General features: G+C 45.3%; 1 protein-coding gene across 2 annotated transcripts in view; it reads left to right on the top strand.

Annotated features, from left to right (window-relative positions):
* The window catches only part of RBFOX1 (RNA binding fox-1 homolog 1), a 440,434-nt gene that overhangs the window by 208,041 nt on the left and 210,547 nt on the right, over positions 1 to 21,846 (top strand). For both annotated transcript variants that reach the window (XM_049903714.1, XM_049903715.1), the window contains exon 2: positions 11,999 to 12,241. In XM_049903714.1, coding sequence (XP_049759671.1) covers positions 11,999 to 12,241 — 243 coding nt within the window. The remainder of the gene's footprint in view (positions 1 to 11,998; positions 12,242 to 21,846) is intronic.

Consider the following 21,846-nt stretch of genomic DNA (forward strand, 5'->3'; position numbering starts at 1 on the left):
TGACTTCTCAGTGTTTGACTTCTATTCCATAATCACGGCACTCAACAAAGATTGGATGGTAATGAACACTGGAAATTACCTAGCACGGTGATTTTTAAATTATTTTATCACAATCTGAAAAAGACTTTATATTGCAGTCCAACACACCCACATTAAAGTTTCATGAAATAATGCTCACTTACTATTCTATTCGTTTCCATGGTGGTATAATTTACTTCATTTTTTAATAATTTATTTTAGTTTTTTTTGTTGTTGTTAATATACACAGCAGAACATCCAGCAATTGGACAATTTCTGCATGTACAGTTTGTTGACATTGATTCCATTCTTCAAATTGTGTAATCATTCTCACCCTCCATTTCTGAACTATTTTATTTCATGTTTAAAATATTGGTATGATGGTACCCTAAGTAGATTTTAAAACCTATGGAATCATAACTTATAGTTTGAAAATCCCTGACCTAGAACATTTTTCCCCAGGACTGTGTATCAGAATGACCTGGGGCTTCTTCTACAGTGTACTTACCTGGAGCCTGCCCTCAAGCTTCTGAGGCAGTAGATCTAGGGTAGAACTCTGACATCGGATTTTTTAAAAATAATACCCCAGGTGACTCAGATGTGCCACTGGTTAAAGACCAGTGTCCTGGAGCATCTCTGATTGTTTCCGCCTGAAACCCTCCTTTCTACTTAGGTTTTGTTTTTATGGGTTTGTTGTTGTTGTTTTGTTTTTTGGTATTTTCTCCATTACTCCCCAGAACATTGGTGCCTTCACCAGGGAACTGTCTGTCTTGGCCTCACCGCTCTTTCCCAGGTTGAAGTCCACTTAAGTTATCAATGAAGACAAGCAACTAATGGTTGATGAACATGGCGACTTCTCCACCTTTGGGCTGGAATAGTGCAATGGGGAGGGGGCAGTGGTGCTTCAGTAGAAGAATTCTGAACTTGTATGTGGAAGACCTGGGTTCGATTCCCAGCCAATGCACCTCATGTGCAGCTACCACCCACTTGTCAGTGGAGGCTTGTGTGTTGCTTTGATGCTGAGCAGGTTTCAACAGAGCTTCCAGACTAAGATAGACTAGGAAGAAAGGCCTGGTGATCCACTTCCGAAAACCAGCTATTGAAACCCATGGATCAAAAGGGTCTGATCCACAACAGATCATGGGGGTGGCACAGGACAGAGCAGCATTTCATTCCATTGTGCAAAGGGCCGTCATGAGTCAGAGACTGACTCAATGGCAGCTAACAACAAGTACAAGAGAGGGGATCTGATCCTCTGTGCTTATGGCATTCAGAGAGAGGAGCTGACACATTCCTTTAAGGAACTCGAAATGGCTGCTGGTTTAACTGACTACTTGCAGATGACTGGAAATGCAAATGGAAAGGTGACAGAAATACTATTTATCCAGATTTTCTTTCAAACCCTGGGAAACTGGGGATTTAAAAAAAAAAAAAACAAACACCTGGGGACTACCTGAACTACTACCACCTGACAGACCAGCAGGAATGTTGAATTCTTTGGGGCAACCTCCTCCACTCTCACTCTTGCCTCTGTTATACAATTTAATTACAAGTCTAATCACTTCGGAAACCCTATCCGTTCCCTCCAGTGCAGCAAGATCTCTGCTTTAATAGCGAGGTGCCTTAGCGATAAGCAGCTGTCCACAGGAAGGGAGGTGGGACTCTTAAAACCTCTCCCTCGACGAGCAGGAAAGACGTGACCAAACAAAAGCTGAAATTATTTTGACATTTCACTCTGGTTGTTGCAGCTTTAACAGTAAAGGAAGAACAAAGTCTTCGTAGCCCTAGATGAAAAGGCTGCATTTGGCACGGAGGCAGGTCCTTTGCTGCTGGTAGCTGCTGTTGAGTTAGCCCTGACTTGTAGCAATTCCTGGGCAATGGGACAAAATGCCACCTGGTCCTGCACTGTCTTCATGATGGGTTGTGGGTCAGACTGTTGTGGTGCATAAGATTATCATTGGCTGATTTTCAGAAGTCAATCACCAGGCCTTTCTTCCTAGTCTGCCTTAGAGTGGAAGTGCTGCTGAAACCTGTTCGACATCATAGCAACATTCAAGCTTCCACTGACAGATGGATAGTGGCTGCGTATGAGGTGCATTGGCTGGGAATCGAACCCAGGTGTTATACATGGAAGGGGAGAATTCTACCACTGACCCACCACTGCCCTGGATACACGGGGGATTTTTTTTGTATGAGGCTTTGCTCACTGGGAGAGAAGAGCAGACAGTGAGCTAGGAAGAGGCAAAAGTTCAAGGAAAGGAGAAAACAGGACTCCTATACTGTTCCTTCATAGCATTTGTCACCACTGGGTTTGGGGCTCACCTGTGGCCTCCTTTCTGCTGCCAACCTTGGCTGGAAAGACCATGGGGACAAAGGTGGTTTTGGGTTCTATGCCCCATTTTATTGAATGTGAATGAATGACTCCATTTATAAACTGCGTACTATGAGCCAGACCCTTTGTGTTATTGTGCTGTGATCTGATGCTTGATTCACTCCTCACAATAACCCTGTGAAGGTGCTCGTCATTACCCTGCCTTAGTCACCTGTGCCGCTGTAACCACAAGTGGATGGCTTTAAAGAACACAAACGTATGTGCTCACAGTTTGGAGGCCAAAGTCCAAGTCAGCATCTCAGCTGTGTGGACCCCTTCCTTGTCCATAGCCCCCGGCATTCCTCAGTTCCTTGGCTTGTAGAGGATCCTCACGTGGCATCCATCTTCCCTTGTCTATGTGTGTGTGTACTCTTCTTACAGCTCAGGCCTGATTAGGTTTCGGATCCACCCTACACTGGAATGTCCTCATGAACATAACGCAAGATAAGTCCTCTTTTCAAACAGGCACAAGGATTAGGATTTCAACACTTTTTTTTTTTTGAAGGGGAGGGATCATTTAATCCATCCCCATTAAACAGATGCAAACACTGTAGTTCTGTCCATTGAAACAACTGAACAACTTAGCAAAGATCACATAGCTATCCTGCAAAGAAGTGGGCTCTCAGCATCCTCCACACCACCTTCAGCTACAGTACTGTGGACTCAGTTTACAGCTAACCGTGCGGCTTTGTTACACATCCATTCTCTCCCAGAATTTTATTTTATTTCCCTAGGCCATCTCTCTGTCTCTTTAAGCTGTTTCTTCATCCCTTCTCTATCCCTTCACCTGCTACCCCACCATCACCCTCCCCTGTTAGATAACACACAATAAGGATAACAGCAGCAACCTCCCCCAGTGGATTTTCTAACTTTGCATACCATATATTTAGTCTAGCAATAAAAAATACCAGCTCCAGGCAATGCATAGAATAGCATTTCTAATGTTTTTTAAACAGCTATTAATGTAGTCGAGTGCTGTCTTTTTTTTTCTTCCTCTCTCCCTCCTCTATATAATCATCTGCTCAGTGGTGCACTCAGAAGCCCAGAGCTGGAACCAGAGGAGGGGCAAGCTGTGATTGATGGGCCAGGCCCTGCTCGCTGAAAGAGTCCCATCTGGGCTTGGTTTTGGGAGCAGTCAGATGTTGAGGGGGAGGTCAGCAAGATGGCCTCAGCTCCCTCTCCTTCGACACCCCAATCATCCCCACATTGCAAGCACACACGCCCCCGCTCGTAATTGAGGCTCGTTTTCGCAGACGCTTTGTGGCGTGGGACTAAAACAGCTGCTAAGTTTATGGAGGAGAAAAGAAGCAGTATGGTGCAGCAGGTATTTTTATTATTATTATTATTTTCCCATTTTAATTTGCACTGGAAACTGTGATTTGAATTAAGCCGAAGGCTTTCCTTTCATTCAGTCTCTGTGCTCCGCGATATGTATTTTGCTCCTCGAATCGATCCTGGCAAAGGAGAGTTTCAGCCAAGTGTGTGTGTGTGTGTGTGTGTGTGTGTGTGTGTGTGTCAGCTTTCTGCCTGATGTGTCAAACTGAGCTGGTCTTAGAACCAGCAAGTTAATGGTCTAATTTTGCATTTTCCGTCTTTGTTTCAAAGCCCCGGGGGCATGATGCAGTTTAGCTCATTTCAGTTGTGTGCAAGAGGCTTTCCTCTGAATATGCGCGATTTCTTGCCAGAGAAGTAGAACAGTCTAAGCAAGGAAACTAAAGTAAAACAAACTGTCAGCAAACTGGAAACTGCAGGCAACCACCAAGAATGGATAGTTTCCTCCAGCGATAGGTGTTGGTGCGGGGTCCGGTGGCGGGTGTCGCCGCTTTCCTTGGCTGTGCGGACAGATGCAATCAGCTGGTTTATTAGAGCTTGACAATGCTGTGCGCTTCTTCATGACAGGGGCTGTGCTTAGGCCAGGAGAAGTTCTTTAGGGCAAGCAATGGGCTGGGGACAAACCAATTCCAGAAGCCGAAGGGGAGGGGTTTTCAAGAACTTGGACTCTTGAAGCTGTGGAAACACACACACATGCACACAGACAAATACTTGATTATTTCATAGTCAACATTGGCAGCTAGGAAGGCAGGCACGTTGCCCCTGAGTGAAAGTCAGACACTTACATCGAAAAGAATATACCCGTTTTGTTCTCTGCCACGTAAAGGTTATTTCTTGGTTGAAATGTGGTTTGCATTAGATTTCAGGCCAAAATATTTTGCAAAGTCTTACTGGTGGCCGCCCTCTGTTCTCTTAGGAGTTTTCCAAAACTACTTAAACCATTCAGGGCAATGAATGTGGGGGGAAATTTGAAAAAGCCCCCTCTCTTTTTCTCTTTGATGCCTTCTCCTGAGCCCACTTCAGGGAGAAAATTAAGGGTGCATGAGGTCTCAGGGACCAGGGAAATTCCTTGTGCACCAGAGGAGCACCTGTCTCAAAGCACGCCAGCAACAGCATCCACACGCCATGCTAATAGCCAGATGAGGGTGTTTGTCTTAAAATAGCAATAATATCCTGGCTATTTCATGCTTCAGTAAAATATTTAAATGGAAATGGCATTTTTTCACCCTTTCTGAATCAAACTGGGTTGTATTTTAATAATCCTTTTACTCTCAGTGGCCAGAGTGAAAGCTACCCATTGGGGTGTCTCAGGTAATGTTGGGGGTTCCAGTTCATTGTGCTGTTGAGTCGCTCTCATTGGCTGAGGTTGGGCGTACGTGGGCAAGGAAGTTTTTTCTACATTTATCTTAATAGATGTTTTTTATTTCAAGCTTCTACCCAGCTCCACAGAAGCAAGGTTGGTCCCTCAACTCTGCTGCCCGGTCCTGTGCCATCCCCACGATCAGTTGTGGACCGGACTGTTGTGCCATACCGAAAGTGGGCTTTAAACCATGGGGTCGTTTACCCCTTTGTGTCTTTGTTTTACCCCTTTGTCTCTTTAGCAGACAGCCAGGGAAGGCACAGGCACTGAGAAGTAGATGTTGGATTTGTAAATGCACTTGAAACAGTGGCTTGAGGAGTTGGGGGATAAGTGCAAAGTACAACCACCCTCTCCATCAACTAGGAATGCCCACAAGCACCCCCACTTGAAAAAAATCTGCAAATATCAGAACCTCTACGATCATTCCACTGATGTAGGAAAGGTGGGGGGTTGGCACTGGAATAGAAGAAAGAAGGCAGCTTCTGCAAATGAGGGAATGTCTAGCCAGAGCACTCCAAATGATTTTGCTCATCACTCTCCCTTCCGTCAACTTGGCTTGAGCTTTGACTGGGATCCTGTTCACCTGCACAGGATTTGCCTTGACTTGGGGTGTGCCCTTAATGTAGGGCAGCAGTGGTTCAGTGGCAACATTCTCACCTTCCACGTGGGAGACCCGGCTTTGATTCCCAGCCAACGCGCCTCATGTGTAGCCACCACTCAACCATCAGTGGAGGCTTGCATATTGCTAGGTTGCTAAGCAGGTTTCTGCGGAGCTTCCAGACTGAGATGGACTAGGAAGAAAGGCCTGGTGATCTACTTCTAAAATCAGCCAGTGAAAACCCTATGGATCACAGCAGTCCAGTATGTGCCTGATCGTGGGGATGGTGCAGGATTGGGCAGCATTTTTAGTACTGCATGGGGTTGAAGGCGGCCAACCACAATACTAATGCATCGTTCTGGATACTGCCTCTCAGCCAAGCTGAGACTCCAGAAGCTTTACTAAGGAGGAGACAAAGGTGCCTCTAAAGCCATTGGAAGGTGAAAAAAAAAAAAAAATTCCATAGGAAGTGCAATGCTCTTAACTAAATATTAGCTGTAATTAGCCCGAAGTGCAAATGTTGGGAATATTAATTAGGGTCTCTCTGGAACTGCTGTCAGTGTTAATAAGGAACTGTCGGGGGTCCCACCAACATCTGCTTGCGGGCTCCAGGTACAGGACAGAAATCCAGAGCCCAACGTTCCTGGATGATAATTGTAGGCGCCGTAGTGACCACCAACATACTCACCAGGGCTCAGCACCTTGTGTTTCCAGAGTGGTGCCAATCTTGGTAGAGGTTGGTGGTTTTTCCCTGGCTCCAGCGTCACCCCAAGCTGGCCACCCTTGCCTTTCCTAGAGTGGGCTCAGAGCATCCTGAAGCCAGGCTCAGACTACACATGGTGGTAGGAATTTCCCAGGCTGTTACTCCGCCACTCACCAGGAGCCATCAACCTATTCCGGCTAATGAAATTGTTGGCATCTTTAAATCAAATACCCGAGCACCAGTCTTCCCCACAGAGTGTAACACACCATACCAAACCAAACCAGTTGCCGTAGAGTTAATTCCGACTCGTGGCAACCCCATGTGTTACAGAGTAGAACTACTCTGTAGGGTTTTCTTGGCAGTAATCGTTACGGAAGCAGATTGCCAGACCTTTCTTCCTCAGTGCCGCTGGGTGGGTTCAACTGCCAACCTTTTGAATAGCCGCTGAACACAAACTCTTTTTACTACCCAGGGACCTTGCAGCCAGGCAGAAAGCAAGTCTTGGGGCCATGGGGTATAGAGGTGTTTGTTTAAAAACGGGAACTGACCACCACACCAGGTGATTCTCTTGCCAGAGAAGAGTCACCCTGGCACAAGATAAATGTGAGCTTCATTTCGTTTCTTGTCTGCTCTGAGAACTATCTGTGGCTGTGACCTTGGAAAGTTATTTCCCAGCTCTGGGCTGCAGTGTGTTCAACTACAAAGTAAAGTGGGATTAGAGATGCAATACATGCAAAAGCAAGGATTCTTGACCTCACACTGTGGACATTTGGGGCTGGATTGTCCTTATTTAGCGCCTATCCTATGCAGAAGGAGCCCTGGTGGCACAGTGGTTAAGCACTCAGTTGTTAACCAAAAGGTTCGAACCCACAGCTGCTCCACGGGAGAAAGGTGTGGCGATCTGCTTCTGCATAGATTCACAGCCTTGGAAACCCTGTGTGGGGCCACTATGCATCAGAAACAACTCTATGGCAATGGGTTTGGTTTTCTTTTTCGGGGGAGGGGGTCCTATGCATTGTAGAATGTTTAGCAGCAGCCCTGACTTCTGCTCACTAGATGCCAGAAAAAGAAAACAGAGAGAAAGAAAGGGAGGAAGAAAAGAAACTGTTGCCGATGAGTCAGACTCATGGCAACCCCCTTGTGTGTCAAATAGAACTGTGCTCCATAGGGTTTCATGGCTGTGACCTTTCTGGTCCCAGATCACCAGGCCTTTCTTCCAAGGCACCCCAGGGTAGGATTAAACCATCAACCTTTTGTTTAGTAGCCACATGCTTAACCATTTGTGACACTCAAGGGCTCCAGTAGCATCCCCCGTTTGTGACAACCAAAATGTCTCCAGACATTGCCTAATGTCCCCTGTAGGGCAATGCTGCCCTGTTTAAGAACTGCCTAATTAACATGTTGTTGTAGTCGTTGTGTGCTGTCAAGTTGATTCTGATACATAGTGACCTCATGTGACAGTAGAACTTCCCATAGGGTTTCCTAGGCTGTAATCTTTATGGGAGCAGATCTCCAGGTCTTTCTCCTGCTGAGCAGCTAGGTGAGTTCACACTGCCAACGTTTTGGTTAGCAGCCGAGCTTATAACTGTTGCGCTACCCAGAGATCCTTGTTTAAGAACTACTGGTGTAAAATACTCAGCCCAGTGCCCGGCACCCGCTAGGCCTGAGGTAAAGGGTAGCTCCACTCAGTTTGGCTTCTGAGAACCAGGCAGGAAAAGGGCACAGAAGCTTGAGGATATCAAGGACCTTCTTCTCCATAAGTCCACTTCTGCTGAGTCTGATGCCTTTTTGTGTATGTGTGTGTGCGTGCATGCACACACACGTGCAAATGTATTTGCAATTCAGAGATCTGGTGATGGGAAGCAAAGCCCAAGAAAAGACTCTGATTCTCTCACTCGTTTTGTACCATTCTCCACATTGCTGATGCCCAAAACTAGTTGAGCCATCAGTCCTTGGTTTTGGTAGAATGGATCCCATTCCTTCCTCTTCCTGGTTCACTGCCATCTTTATTTCTGCCCAAACTAATGTGACCGTAGCTTCTCAACTAATGTCCCCATATCTAATGATATTCCACCACTTTCCCCATAAAGGGCCAGGTAGTAAATCTTTTAAACTTTGTAGGCCAGAAGCTCTCTGTCACAACTACTCAACTCTGCCATTGTAGTGCAAAAGTAGCCATGGAGAAAATACAAAGACATGAGCATCTTTGTGCCCCAATAAAACTTTATTTACAAAAACAGGCAGTGGGCTTGGTTTGTCCTCCATGTTGTTTGCCAACCTGTGTTCCACTCACCCTCCCCACTTATTCCATCTCCAGCTGCCAGATTAACATTTACAAAGCCCAGAGATCCATGTCCAGGCATGCATTCACTTAGCTTTGTTGTTGTGAGTTGCCATCAAGTTGGCCCCAACTCATGGTGACCTTATGTATAACAGAACAAAACATTGCTCAGTCCTGTGCCGTCTTCGTCATCATTGGTATGTTGGGGTCCATTGTTGCAGCTATCGTGTCAATCCATCTCATTGAGGGTTTCCCTGATTTTTGCTAACTCTCTCCTTTATCAATCATGATGTCCATTTCCAGCAATTGGTCTTTCTGATTATGTGTCCAAATAAGCAAGACAAAGTCTCGCCATTCTCACTTTTAAGGAGCATTGTAGTTGTATTTCTTCTTGCCTATGTTGCAGCTAGCATGCTGCTGGGCACTGAAGATGGAACACGGAGTGCTATACAGTCTCCTGCCCTCAATCAACCCACAGACATTAAATCCATTGACTTGTATGAGAGGTGCCCACTAGCTGTGGTGGATCACAGGAAGGTCTACTGACCTGGTTTAAGCATCCAGGAAGGCTTTCTGCAGGACGGAGCTCGTAATCTGGAACTGAAAGAGAAGCAGGGACTAGCCAGGCAAGAGGCCAGGGGAAGGCAGTCCCTGGCAGTGGTTGGGAAGACTCGAAGATAATACGAGGTTGGAGTTCTGCTACCTTCCATGATAATGTGCTCCTGAGAGCAGGCCTCTTCTCTTTCCAGTGCAGAGAGAGCTCAGATCCTAGCAGGAAGCCCTTGCTGCCTTGCAGGAGTTTGTGGGAATGAGTCACTTTTCCTGAGATTGCACTGCAGTGAGGAAAGGCCATATGATCATAAGTGTTCTGGTGGAAGCATTTTCTGCTCAAGGTTGGGAAAGGAAACCTTTTTCCATCTCTCTCTGCTATTGCTCATGCAGTCCTTCCATACTCTCCTAGGAGGCCACGTTTTGGGTTTGCACAAGTCTCTCAATTTGGAGTTTCTGAGTGGCACAAATGGTTAACATGCTAAGTTGCTAACAGAAAGACTGGAGGTTTGAGTCCACACAGAGGTGCCTCGAAAGAAAGACCTGGCGATCTCCTTTTGAAAATCAGCCACTGGAAACCCTATGGAGCACAGTTCTCCTCTGGCACATGTGGGGTCACCATGAGTCAGAACAGACTCAGTGGCAACCGGTTTTTCTAGTGATTTCCTAAGGATGGACAGGTTAACTTTCTATGTATTGTGATCCAATCATCCCACTGGGAGACATTCCACAGCGCCAAATGCTGAGGGAAAAAGAAAAAAAAAATGTTAGAAAGAAAGAAATGATTGTGAGTTTTTGTTTCCAGTGACACAGACATTTGGAGAAATTAGTCTGGGGGAGGAAAGGGCCTGATGGGAATGTTTTCACTTTTAAAATGTTTTAAACTCAGCCTAAGCTTAGTTCTCATCAAAGTGTCATCTTTAACATTCTAATTAAGGTCCCCTCTAAACAAATGCCCCAGCTCTGGGAGCTGCTCTGGGAGTGAACCCTTTTCCCCTCAACATCTTAAATGTTTTTCCTGCACTCAAGTTGCTTTAGCCAAAGAAAACCTCTCCAATGCGGGCTGCAGGAACTGAGGAGATGGGCACAGTTCTGATTTTTTTTTTTTTTTTTATCATTAGCTGAGGGCTAAAGTTACATCTAATTGACCACAGACGATGGGAGAGAGACAGCTATTTGGTGTGCTTAATTGTCAAGTTCTCTCTCTTTCTCTCTGACTGTGCTCCCTGTCTATTGAGACCATGGAAAATTAGGACCTCTGGGTTACATTTTCTGATGCCGTGTGTCAGAGTGTGTGTGTGTGTATGTGTGTGCCTGTATGGGAGAGTGTATGTGTGACTGTGTGTGTTTGTGTGACTGTGTGTATGGGAGTGTATGTGTGTGAGTGTGTCTGTGTGTATGTGTGCATGCTTATTCGTGTGTTTGGGTATGTGTCTGTGACCGTGTGTATACAGGAGTGTATGTACTTGTCAGTGTGTGTGTGTCCGTGTTCAAGTGTCTTTGTGTGTGTGCTTGTGTATATGTCTGTGTGTATTTGCCTGGATGTGTGTGTGTGTTACTGTGTGTATAGAGGAGTGTATGTGTGTGTATGAGTGAGTGTGTGTCTGTGTATGAGGGTGTGTGTAGGGTGCTAGAGTTATGACAGAGAGTATGAAGACAGATGTTCCCTGACATGGAAGCATTTTTTTTCCTTCTTCTGACTTGGCTGTAATGACCACACTGCATGTTTTGCCTAGACCTGAAGGGTGAATTGCTATGTAATACTCTGTGCTTATAAAAAATAAGGTGGAAGGGGTGGGGGAGACATTGACAAATGTGGCTCAGCATTCAGTCTTAAAATGGGTATGTCATGGAGGGCCATCTTTTTGCAAACTAGGCCCTGAATGCTCATTGGCTGCCTTCTGTTGACAGTGTGAACATCATACACACACACAAGCGTGGTGACCATTGAAAGACCCCCTTCATCCCATAATGTGAGCCGAGTCACATGAAGCTTTGATTCAATTCAAATGCTTAGATGACTTGGCTCTTCCTCTCAAGCACACACGTGTTCCAAGGAGTCATGGTCGCTCAATGGTTAAGCACTTGGCTAGTAACTGAAAGGTTGGCAGTTCAAAACCACCCAGCAGCTCCACAGGAGAAAGACCTGGAGATGTGCCCCCATAAAGATGACAGCCTAGAAAACCCTCTGGGGCAGTCCTGCTATGTCACATGGGGTTGCAATCTGTCAAAATTGATTTGATGGCACCTAACAACGACAACAGAACAATACACCTAACAAATGCTGAAACCTCAGTATAGAGGTTATATATCAAAGAGAGACTTCACAAAGTGTCATAAAGGAGGTAGAAATACTTAAAAAAAAAAAAAGTCCCATTTCATTCGCTGGCATTTTAAGGCTCAAATCAAGATCCTTCTGCCAGTGTAGACAACGACTTATTCACTAGTTCCAAAGTGGGAATGAATCAAGGAAGATCTGCCAGAAAAAGTCCAAACTTGTAGGGCCCTGACGCTCACAGTCCTTGGATGTCTGCCGAGCGACACAGGGAAAATGACGTCGCCTTTCCGGGCCTCGACTTACGCATTTGTGAAATGGGGGTTCATGATGGTCATTATTTTCTCACGGGGTGTGATGAAGATGAACTAGGATTGGCCCAGCGGTAACCGTTAGCGGGTGCTCATACCAGGAATTATTCAGGGAACAGCAGTTCTGCGTCTGGGGAATGGTTGTGTTTAGCGCCCACTCATGGTTTTCTCACCCTCTCCCCCTCCTTTTGGTTTTCCAGGGTAACCAGGAAGCAGCAGCAGCCCCTGACACAATGGCCCAGCCTTATGCTTCGGCCCAGTTCGCACCCCCTCAGAACGGCATCCCCGCGGAGTATACGGCCCCTCACCCCCACCCCGCGCCAGAGTACACGGGCCAGACCACCGTCCCTGAGCACACGTTAAACCTGTACCCTCCCGCCCAGGCGCACTCGGAGCAGAGCGCGGCGGACACGAGCGCGCAGACCGTCTCCGGCACCGCCACAGTAAGTGCGCGCGCCCCTCTCGCGTGTGGAGGAAGGTGCAGCCTGGGCGGGGGTGGGTGATCTCCAAGGTTGGGGGGGCAGGTGCCCCGAGCTCCGGGAATGACAGCAGCGGCGCACCCCCATCCACAGGGCTGCGAACTGAGGACCATTCCCAGCAAAACAGTCCCTACACGACTCCTTGTCATACCCGCTTCACAATTTTCACCCGGTCCACCTGCACTCTCTCCTATTATGTCTTTAAGTCAACATGTTTTTCATTAATGACCTTATTTGTAAAGGGAAACATTTATCTACTTCCGTTTCTATAAATTCTGCTTTTTCCCGAACGGCATCTCAGTGGGATCATACAGCATGTAACCCTGCTGGTGTTGTTCTGACTCATAGCGACCGCATGGGACAGAGCAGAACCACCCCATATGGTTTTCAAGGCTATAATCTTTATGGGAGCAGACTGCCAGGTCTTTCCCCTGCGAAGCTGCTAGGTCAGCAGCTTAACTTTTTCTCCACCAAGACTTCTTAAAAATGTAATTCATATAGCATAATTTCCCCATTTTAGGTGTACAATTCAAAGATTTTTAGTAGATTTGCCAAGTGGTGTAACCATCCCTGCAAGGTAACTTCGGAACGTTACCATCACCCCAGAAAGAAACCTTGTGTGCTTTTGGAGTCTCTTCCTTTCCCACCCCAGGGATGAGTGTAGCCTTTCTCACTTTGCCTAATGTATTTGAGATTCGTCCATGTTGCTGTGTGCATCCCTGGTTCCTTCCTCTTCATACCTCAGCTGTAGTTAGGGGAGGTTCTGACTACACAGGTGCAGCAGGATGGAATTTTAGGGAGTAAGGGAACCCTTCAGTATCTTGAGGGTGGTGATACACTGCTCCGTGCACCAAAAAGAGTGAGTGTTATTGTTTGTAAATAAAAATGAATTAAAACAAACAAGCCAAAAAGAAACATTAAATCAGCACCATAATGAAAACTAGTGTTATTGGCCATTTTTCAAAGAGCACCTTAAACAAAAATAGGTGAGTATTAAATTAAACAGTGTTCATTTGTGTACCGTCTAAGATGGTCATGCTCACCACAAGGCATAGATAGACCACATACGGAACACCTCACTCTGCAGAATTCATTAGAGGCTTGGGAGCACCGAGCCTCAAGTCTAGAGCATTCTGTAGGTACAAGACAGTTCTGCCTCTTCCCCTTGCCCCCAGGCCTCTGAAAAAGTTTCTGGAGTTTGTGGAGAAGCTTCTTGGTCTGAAACATGTTCTCTTTCCTGTAACTAAAGGCAACTGTTGGCTAATTTGGCTGGTCGGCACCTTATTCATTCAGAGGTTAGGTTTGGAGATGCTTTTTAAACCATGTACATTCTCAGATTATCTATTGCCTTGATTTTCTTTTATTGTATTGTGGTGGAATACACATAACATTTACCATTTTCACCATTTTAAGGTGTACAACGCAGTGGTATTTGGTACATTCACAGTGTTGTACAACCACCACCACTATCTAGCTCCCAAACATTCATCACCCTACAAAGAAACCTCATACTCATTCAATAGTCATTCCCACTCCCGCCTACCCCCACCCCAGTGCCTGGCAACCACAACCTGCAGTCTGTCTCTATAGATACACCTATTCTGAACATTTCGTGTACATGGAATCATACAATATGTGGCCTTTTGCGTCCAGCTTCTTTCACTTAGCAATAATGTTTCAAGGATCGTCCACGTCATAGCATGTATCAGAACTTCCTTCCTTTTCATGGCTGAGTAATACTCCATAGTATGGATAGACCACGTTTTGTTTATCCAGTTATCAGTCGATGAGCATTTGGGTTGTTTCCTTCATTTGGCTATTTTCAGTAGTGCTACTGTTGCTTTTTTTTGTTTTTTTTTTTTTGTATCTGGCTACTATAACTTACTATAACTTATTATAACTTACTATAACTTAGAGATCCAAAAAAAAAAAAAAAACCATAACCTTCAAGTTGATTCTGACTATAGTGAGCCTATAGGAAAGAATAGAACTGCCCACAGGATTTCCGAGTAGCGGCAGGTGGATTTGAACTGCCGACCTTTTGGTTAGCAGTCAAACACTTAAATCACTATGCCACCAGAGCTCCTAACTCAGGAATGGGATATTGTGGCCACTCAATATGCTATTTAAATGAATTGCATTGATCTCTAAGGAGTTCTTATCTTGACTTCCCAATTGGATTAGGATTTCTTTTAAGGTAGGCATCATTAACCTTTTTTTAAAAAATCTAGCCTAAAAAGTCTTCTGGCTTACAGTCTTTTCAGTGGTTACCTGTTGCTACTGAATCGATCCCAACTCATAGCAACCTTATAGAACAGAGTAGAACTGCCCCCATAGGGTTTCCAAAGAGCTACTGGTGGATTCGAACTTTGGACCTTTTGGTTAGCAGCCATAGCTCTTAACCACTATGCCACCAGGGTTTCCAAAGGGGTTGGAATTCCGCATTGGGAGCAATGGGAAGCCATTGAAAAGACTATAAGCCAGAAGATGTATTAGACTAGATTTCAAAAGAAAGGGTTAAGGATGTCTACCTTAAAAGAAAATCCGTTTGGGGAGTTGAGATGAGAACTCCTTAGAGATCAACACAATTCATTTGAATAGCATATTGAGTGGCCACAATGTCCCAGGCATGGCAGTGACATAAGACAGTGAGCTGACATGTTCTCTTCTCTTAGAGATCTCTTGGTCCACTGGAGAATATAGGATCTGTGTTCTGTTAACTGTAATAATGTGACAAGTTCTAAAAAAGCAGTTGCCATCAAGAAGATTCTGACTCGGGGACCCTGGGCGTATCAGAGTAGAACTGTGCTCCACGGGGTTATCAATTGCTGATTTTCGAAAATAGATCGCCAGGCCTTTCTACTTATGATGGTGTCAAGATAAAACACTTTCTAAGGGGCCTACATTGAAATCAGGATCGGGATATACATTTCAGGTTACAGGTGACAGAAAATTCAGTAGGAGAGGAATTGGTGCACATGACGAAAAGTCCAGGAGGAAGTTGGTAAGATTGTTGAATTAGGTTCTTCTTTTTTTTTTTTAATCCAAAAGGAAGGCACCTAAGTGGAGCAGAAAGGGGGGACAAGGAGCAAGATACAGGAAGCAATGACGCAGGAAGGAAAGTGACAGTGCAAAAGTGATATTCCAGAAGAAAAAGGAAGGGATAGGACTAAGGGAAGACAGACAGAATACAGTAGGTAGTCTAGGAAAAGAGAAGAAACACTTTTTTTTAAACATCATTGAAATATAACTGACATGCAATATATATATTGCATATATAAAGAGTATGATTGGGTAAGTTTTGATATATTCATATTCCTCAGGAACCATTATGCCTAACAAGATGATGAACATATCCACCACCCTCAGAAGTTTTCTCACACCCTTTGGAATCCCTCTCTTCCCCTTCTCTGCCTCATCCCAGGCAAACCCTGACCTGCTTCTTTTACTATAGCTTAGTTTGCAGTTTCTAGAATTTCATGTAAATGAAATGAAACATTATGTGCTCTTTTTTTCTAGCTTCTTTCACTCAGAGTCATTATTTTGAGATTCATCCATATCATTACACGATATATCAGTGGTTTATTCTTTTTCATTGCTGAGTAGTATTCCATTGTATGGATATGCCACCGTGAGTTTATCCATTTACTTGTGGGTGGGTGTTTGGGTTGTTTCCAGCTTTGGGTTATTTCAAATAAAGCTGCTGTGAACATTAGGAAATGTTTCTTCTCCTTTCCTAAATTACTTGCTGGATTCTGTCTGTCTACCCTTGGTCCTGTTCCTTCCTATTTCCTCTGGAACATTGCTTTTGCCCTGTCCCTTTCTCTCCCACTGGGAAATGTTCATAGCAACTTTATTGAGTTTTGGAAATAGAAGAAGAGGAAGAGTACATGTACGAGGATACAGAAACAATTTGAGAGTTCGTTCTATATTATTGTTGGCTACTGTCAAGTCAGCCTTCAACTCATGGCAACCCCATAAACAATGGAATAAAATGCTGCCTGGTCCTGCACCATCCCCACGATCAGTTGCAGATCAACCGTTGTGATCCATAACGGTTTCATTGGGTGATTTTTCTGAAGTAGACTGCCAGGTCTTTCTTCCTAGTCTGTCTTAGTCTGGAAGTTCCGTTGAAACTTGTCCACCATGGGTGACCCTACTGGTATGTGAATAGAAGTGGCATAGCTTTCAGCATTACAACAACACAGAAGCTATCATGTGTGACAAACTGACAAATGGGTGGTGGTTGACACACATACACACCTGTCTAAATGAGATAGGTTGACACAGTGGTGGCAAAACAATGGGTTCAAACATAGCAACAATTGTAGGGATGATGCAGGACCAGGCAACATTTTGTTATGTATAAGATCGCTGTAAGTTGGAGTCGAGTCAACAATACCTAACAACATAATTAAATATATATACACACACACAAACAAAAAAAACCCAAACCCGTTGCCATCCAATCAATTCCAGCTGTCCCGTAGGGTTTCCAAGAAGTGGCTGGTGAATTCAAACTGCTGACCTTTTGGTTAGCAGCCAAACGCTTTAACCACTGTGCCACCAGGGCTCTCTCTCTCTCTGTATGCTGTTGTTATGTTCCACCAAGTCAGTTCTGACTCATAGTGACCCTATAGAAGAGAGTAGAACTGCCCCATAGGGTTTTCTAGGCAGTAATCTTTACAGGAGCAGATCGCCAGGCCTTTCTCCCACAGAGCTGCTGGGTGGGTTTGAATGATCAACTTTTCAGTTAGCAGCCAAGTGCTTAACCATTGCCCCACCAGGGCTATGTATATCGTGCTTAATGTGATTCCAAGGGCACTGTACAGGCCATCGCTTCTTGGGAAACAGAGTCGTTTTGGGTAAGAGAAAGCATCCATCCATCTGGTGGGCTCCGAGAGAATCTAATATATGCACATGATTTAGCACCAAGAACAGAATCTGCAAAAGGACGCAGGCTGCACCCAGCGCGGAGTGAAGCGCAGACAGCAAAGACTTATCGGGTCATCTCTTCAGCTCCCCATGGGCTGAGCCCAGTCCCTGCAGGACATTTTCCTGCTGAATTTCTATTTAATGTCGGCCTCCAAACACCTCATGGATCACTGTGCTGACAGAGTCAATACTGTATTATATTAGGTACTGCTCCTGACAGGGTATTTTACTCTTGACATATTATAATTAGAGATTTGCAAGGAGTGAATTCTCCATGTATCTCTGATAGCAACTTAACTTCTATTTTTAACACCTCTGCAGTCTGTTTAAAAGTCTCCCACCAGCTCTTGATGAGAGAGACACTAGGGGCCCTAGAGCCAGGTCCCCGAATTCCCAGGAGAAGAGCTGGCTAAAGAGCCAGGGTCTTCCTTATCCTTATCTGCTTCCAACTGCGTATCAGCTGAGTCTCTAGATTTCATTAACACCTGTAAGAAGATAAGACATTGGTTGGTGATGGCTTCCTGTTCTTAACTGTTTCAACTGATTTTGAAACCAATTAAGGAGCTGAGGTATTAGGGGGAAAACTTTTTCCGTGCATTCCTCTTTGTTTGTTGTTGGGCATCATCAGGTCTTTTCTGACCCATAGTGACCCCATGTGACAGAGTAGAACTGCCCACAGGACCTCCTAGGCTGTAATCTTTACAGGAGCAGATCTCCAGGCCTTTCTTCTTCAGAGCTACTGACGTTTTGGTTAGCAGCAGAATGCTTAATCGTTGTGCCACCAGGGCTTCTCTTTGTTGACTAGCTTTTATTATTACTAAAGGAATTCAGGCATATAATTTAAAAAGCCAAACAGTAATAAAAGGTATACAATAAAAACTAAAATTACCTAATACCCACAGCCCCAGTTTGCACCCTTCCTGCCAGAAACAACAAGTTACCAAGTCCTTATATTTCCTTCCAGAAATGTTTTATGCAAATACAAGCATATGCCTACTTATCTAGTTCCCTCTCTGTTGCTCTTTCTCTGTCTGCTTCTAACTCAGTCTGTATCCATACATCTTCTATCTTCTCACTAGTTCCATTCTCAAAATAGCAGAATTGAAATCTACCAAGCATCTAGGGCCGTGATGAGTTGGAACCGACTCAACAACAATGGGTTTTTTTTAAGCGCCTACACTGACACTCTTCATTTATCTGCAGACCTTTGGGTATTCCAGCTTTGGGATCCAACTTGTGCTTTTTCATGTCTGTGTCCATTCTTGCATATAAGGCTATCCCACTGATGAAATTTAGGATGTTTCAGGGGTTGATTTTGCATCATTATTCTTGATCAGGCCACAGTGAACAGCTGTGTACAAATATTTCTGTGTACCTCTGTGCGTCTGGGTGTGAATGGTTCAGAGCTACATGAATTTATAGTGCAGACATCATTCAGTTAGCCCAGAGAGCTGGCACCAATTTGTGCTCCCCCAGCCAGTACCTGAGAAGGCCCTTTGCCCACACCCTTGCCCAACATGGTACATTATCCAGCTCTTGGTTCATGGCTGTTCTGACTGTGCGTGCTTGGGCATGGCTTCCCCTCTCTCCAACAAGAGGAAACTGTGAGATTTCAGGGTTGTCTGGTGTCCTGAGAAGAAAAGGGAAGACATGCTATCACTGATTGAGGGCCTGCTATGCTCCGTGGATCCTTCATCCCCATCTTGTTTGACCTCACACCAAACCCTTTAAAAGATCCAGTACTCCCATTGTACAGTGGGAAGCTAGAGGGTCAGAGAGGGTAAAGGTGTTGTGAGCTTGGAAGTGGTGGAGTTGGCATCCTCACCAGGTCAGCCTGATGTCAAAGCCCAGACTGTTTCTTCAGTCTCCATGTTGTCCCCTAGAAGGTCTCCCAGCCAACAGCTTAGACAACCAGTGCCTGACACCAGCATGTGTGATCTGGAATTCTCACCAAGGCTGGTTTCTTCAGTCCTGCCCACCAGTTTAGAGAATCAGGTCAGTTAAGAATCTGAACATTGGGTTTGTCGGAGTTTGATCCTCTCTTCCATCACTTACCAGCTGAAGGATCTTGGACTGGTCGTTGGACATGTCTCTTCCTATTATTCCTATACATTCGCATCCTCCACTGCAGTCCTGCCCTTCTCTGAATCTTCTTCCTCTCCTCTTCCAAACGACCACAAGTCAATGGGTTACAGAACATTGGAGAGTTCCTTTCTCTTGTGGGAGACTTGGGTCTCACATGTCTACACTGAAAGGTTGAAGAACTCATTCAGGGATGCATGTCTAAAACTATAGTAAGCAGCTATGTCAGAAGGTGCTTTGGTGGTGCAACACTTAAGCACTCGGCTGCTAACTGAAAGGTTAAACCCCACCAGTGGCTTCACGGGAGAAAGAGCTGGTGATCCGCTTCCATAAAGATTACAACCAAGAAAACCCTGTGGGGCAATTCTACTCTGTCACACGTGGGCTTTGCTTTAAGTCGGAATCGACTGGACAGTACCCAACAACAGCGACAGCTATGTCAAAACAGGAAGCAGGGAATAATAATCTCAAAAATAATAGTTCCTGCTGAGTGAAAGGAAGGCTGTGTTCTAAGCACTTTACATGCACAGTCTCAAGCAATCTTGACCTCTCTCCTAAAAAACAAAGTAAATACAGGTATAAAGTGTCATCGTCCCCATGTTGTAGATGAAGAACCCAAGGCAAGTAACTTGCTGAAAGTCAGTGTAGCCAATAAGTAGGAGCCAGAGTGAAAAATAAGAAGCCCTGGTGGTGGCCCAGTGGTTAAAGTGCTCAGCTGCTAACCAAAAAGTTGGTGGTTCAAAGCCACCAGCTGCTCAGTGAGAGAAAGATGTGGCAGTCTGCTTCTGTAAAGATTAACCAAAACAAACACAAACCCACTGCTGTTGAGTTAATTCCAACTCATAGCGACGCCATAGAGTTTCCAAGGCTATTATCTACTTATTGGCTACATTGAAACCCTATAGTGCAGTTCTACTCTGTCCTTATGGGGTTGCTATGAGTTGGTACCGACTAGATTGCAGTGGGTTTTTTTAGGGTGAAAAAACAGCTGTTGGAAACCCTGTGGGGCACAGTTCTACTCTGACACACATGGAGTCTCCATGAGTCTGAGTGAACTTGACAGCAACTTGTGTACTGGTAGAGTGCAAAACCAGGTGTGCCAGACCCCAGAGCCAAAGCTCTTAAGGGCTCCAAGCCCAGAAGGCATGCCCCTGGCAGGCCCAGGCACACACCCTGGACGCTGTCTGCGTGGATTGCTATTGCAGAAAGGAATGCTTTGCCTGGAAGTCATTCCTACCCTGGGGAAGTCCACGGCAGGTCAAAGTATTAGCAACGTTACAGACTTAGAGTGTGCTCTTGTTTGACACCTGTGCCTTGTGCAGACTCCAGTAACATGTCTTCACAATTATCTTTTCAGATGAGGATGAGGCTGAGTTGTTTTGTCAACACCAGTTCTGTTTTCCTAAGATTCACATTTAATTTAAGGACACAGGTCCAGCCTCTTGTTTGCTCGTGAGGCAGAATATGATGCCTCTGTCCTCTCTATATGCTTTGGAATAAAAGGCCTGTGGCCCTCAAGGATAACTGAACGGCCTTCTTTACCCAGTGTTGTTGTTACCCTCTAGTCGAGTCAGCCACTGACCTATGGTGACCCCATGCACAGAAGGATCAGACCCTTGTGACCCATAGGGTTTTCATTGGCTTATTTCAGAAGTAGATCACCAGGCCTCTCTTCCTAGTCTGGAAGTTCTGCTTGAAGCCTGTTCAGGATCATAGCAACATGCAAGCCTCCACTGACAGATGGGTGGTGGCTGCGCATGAGGTCCATTGGCTGGGAATCAAACTCTGGCCTCCCACGTGGAATGTGAGAATTCGACCACTGCGCCACTACTGCCCCGACACCTGGGCCATTTTACTGTTCTAAAGTCTTGGTAGGCCAAAAGGCAATACTGAGCCCAACTTAGGATAACTCAGAGAGCAAGGGGTACAGACGTGAGCATCAGAGGCCCAGGTGTTTATTGTCCCGTTATAGGACCGAGGCCACATCCTGGGTTCTGGCAGAACTGAAGGTTCTCATGGCAGGTCAGGAAAAATCTCACTGGATAAATAATGTCAGGTGTTGGGAGAAGCAGCGTAGAATGGAGTCTCAGAGCTGGGAATTCCCATTCCAGTTCTGACAGAGTTGGGATCATGGCACGCTAACCTCTCTGACCCTCACTTTATTCCTTTATCTATAGAGGGATCTTAGAGTAGCTGTGAAATGCTAATGAGATAATGCCTGTGGAAGCTCAGCACAGTGATGGACACGTGATGAACACTCTGCCATATGCTGCTGCTGTTGTCAGTTGCCGTTACTTGGCTCTGACTTACGGCAACCCCATGTATAACAGGATGAACCGTTGCCCAGTCCTGCGCCATCTTCATGATTGTTGGTATGTTTGACTCCGTTGTTTCTGCTATTGTGTCAATCCATCCCGTTGAGGGTTTCCCTTGTTTTCAGTGACCCTCCTTACCAAAGATGATGTCCTTTTCCAGAGATTGGTCTTTCCTGATGACGTATCCACAGTAAGCATGTTGAAGTCTTGTCATCCTTGCTTCTAAGGAGCATTCTG

This window comes from Elephas maximus, chromosome 12 (genome assembly GCF_024166365.1).
Source record: "Elephas maximus indicus isolate mEleMax1 chromosome 12, mEleMax1 primary haplotype, whole genome shotgun sequence".
Lineage (NCBI taxonomy): Eukaryota > Metazoa > Chordata > Mammalia > Proboscidea > Elephantidae > Elephas > Elephas maximus.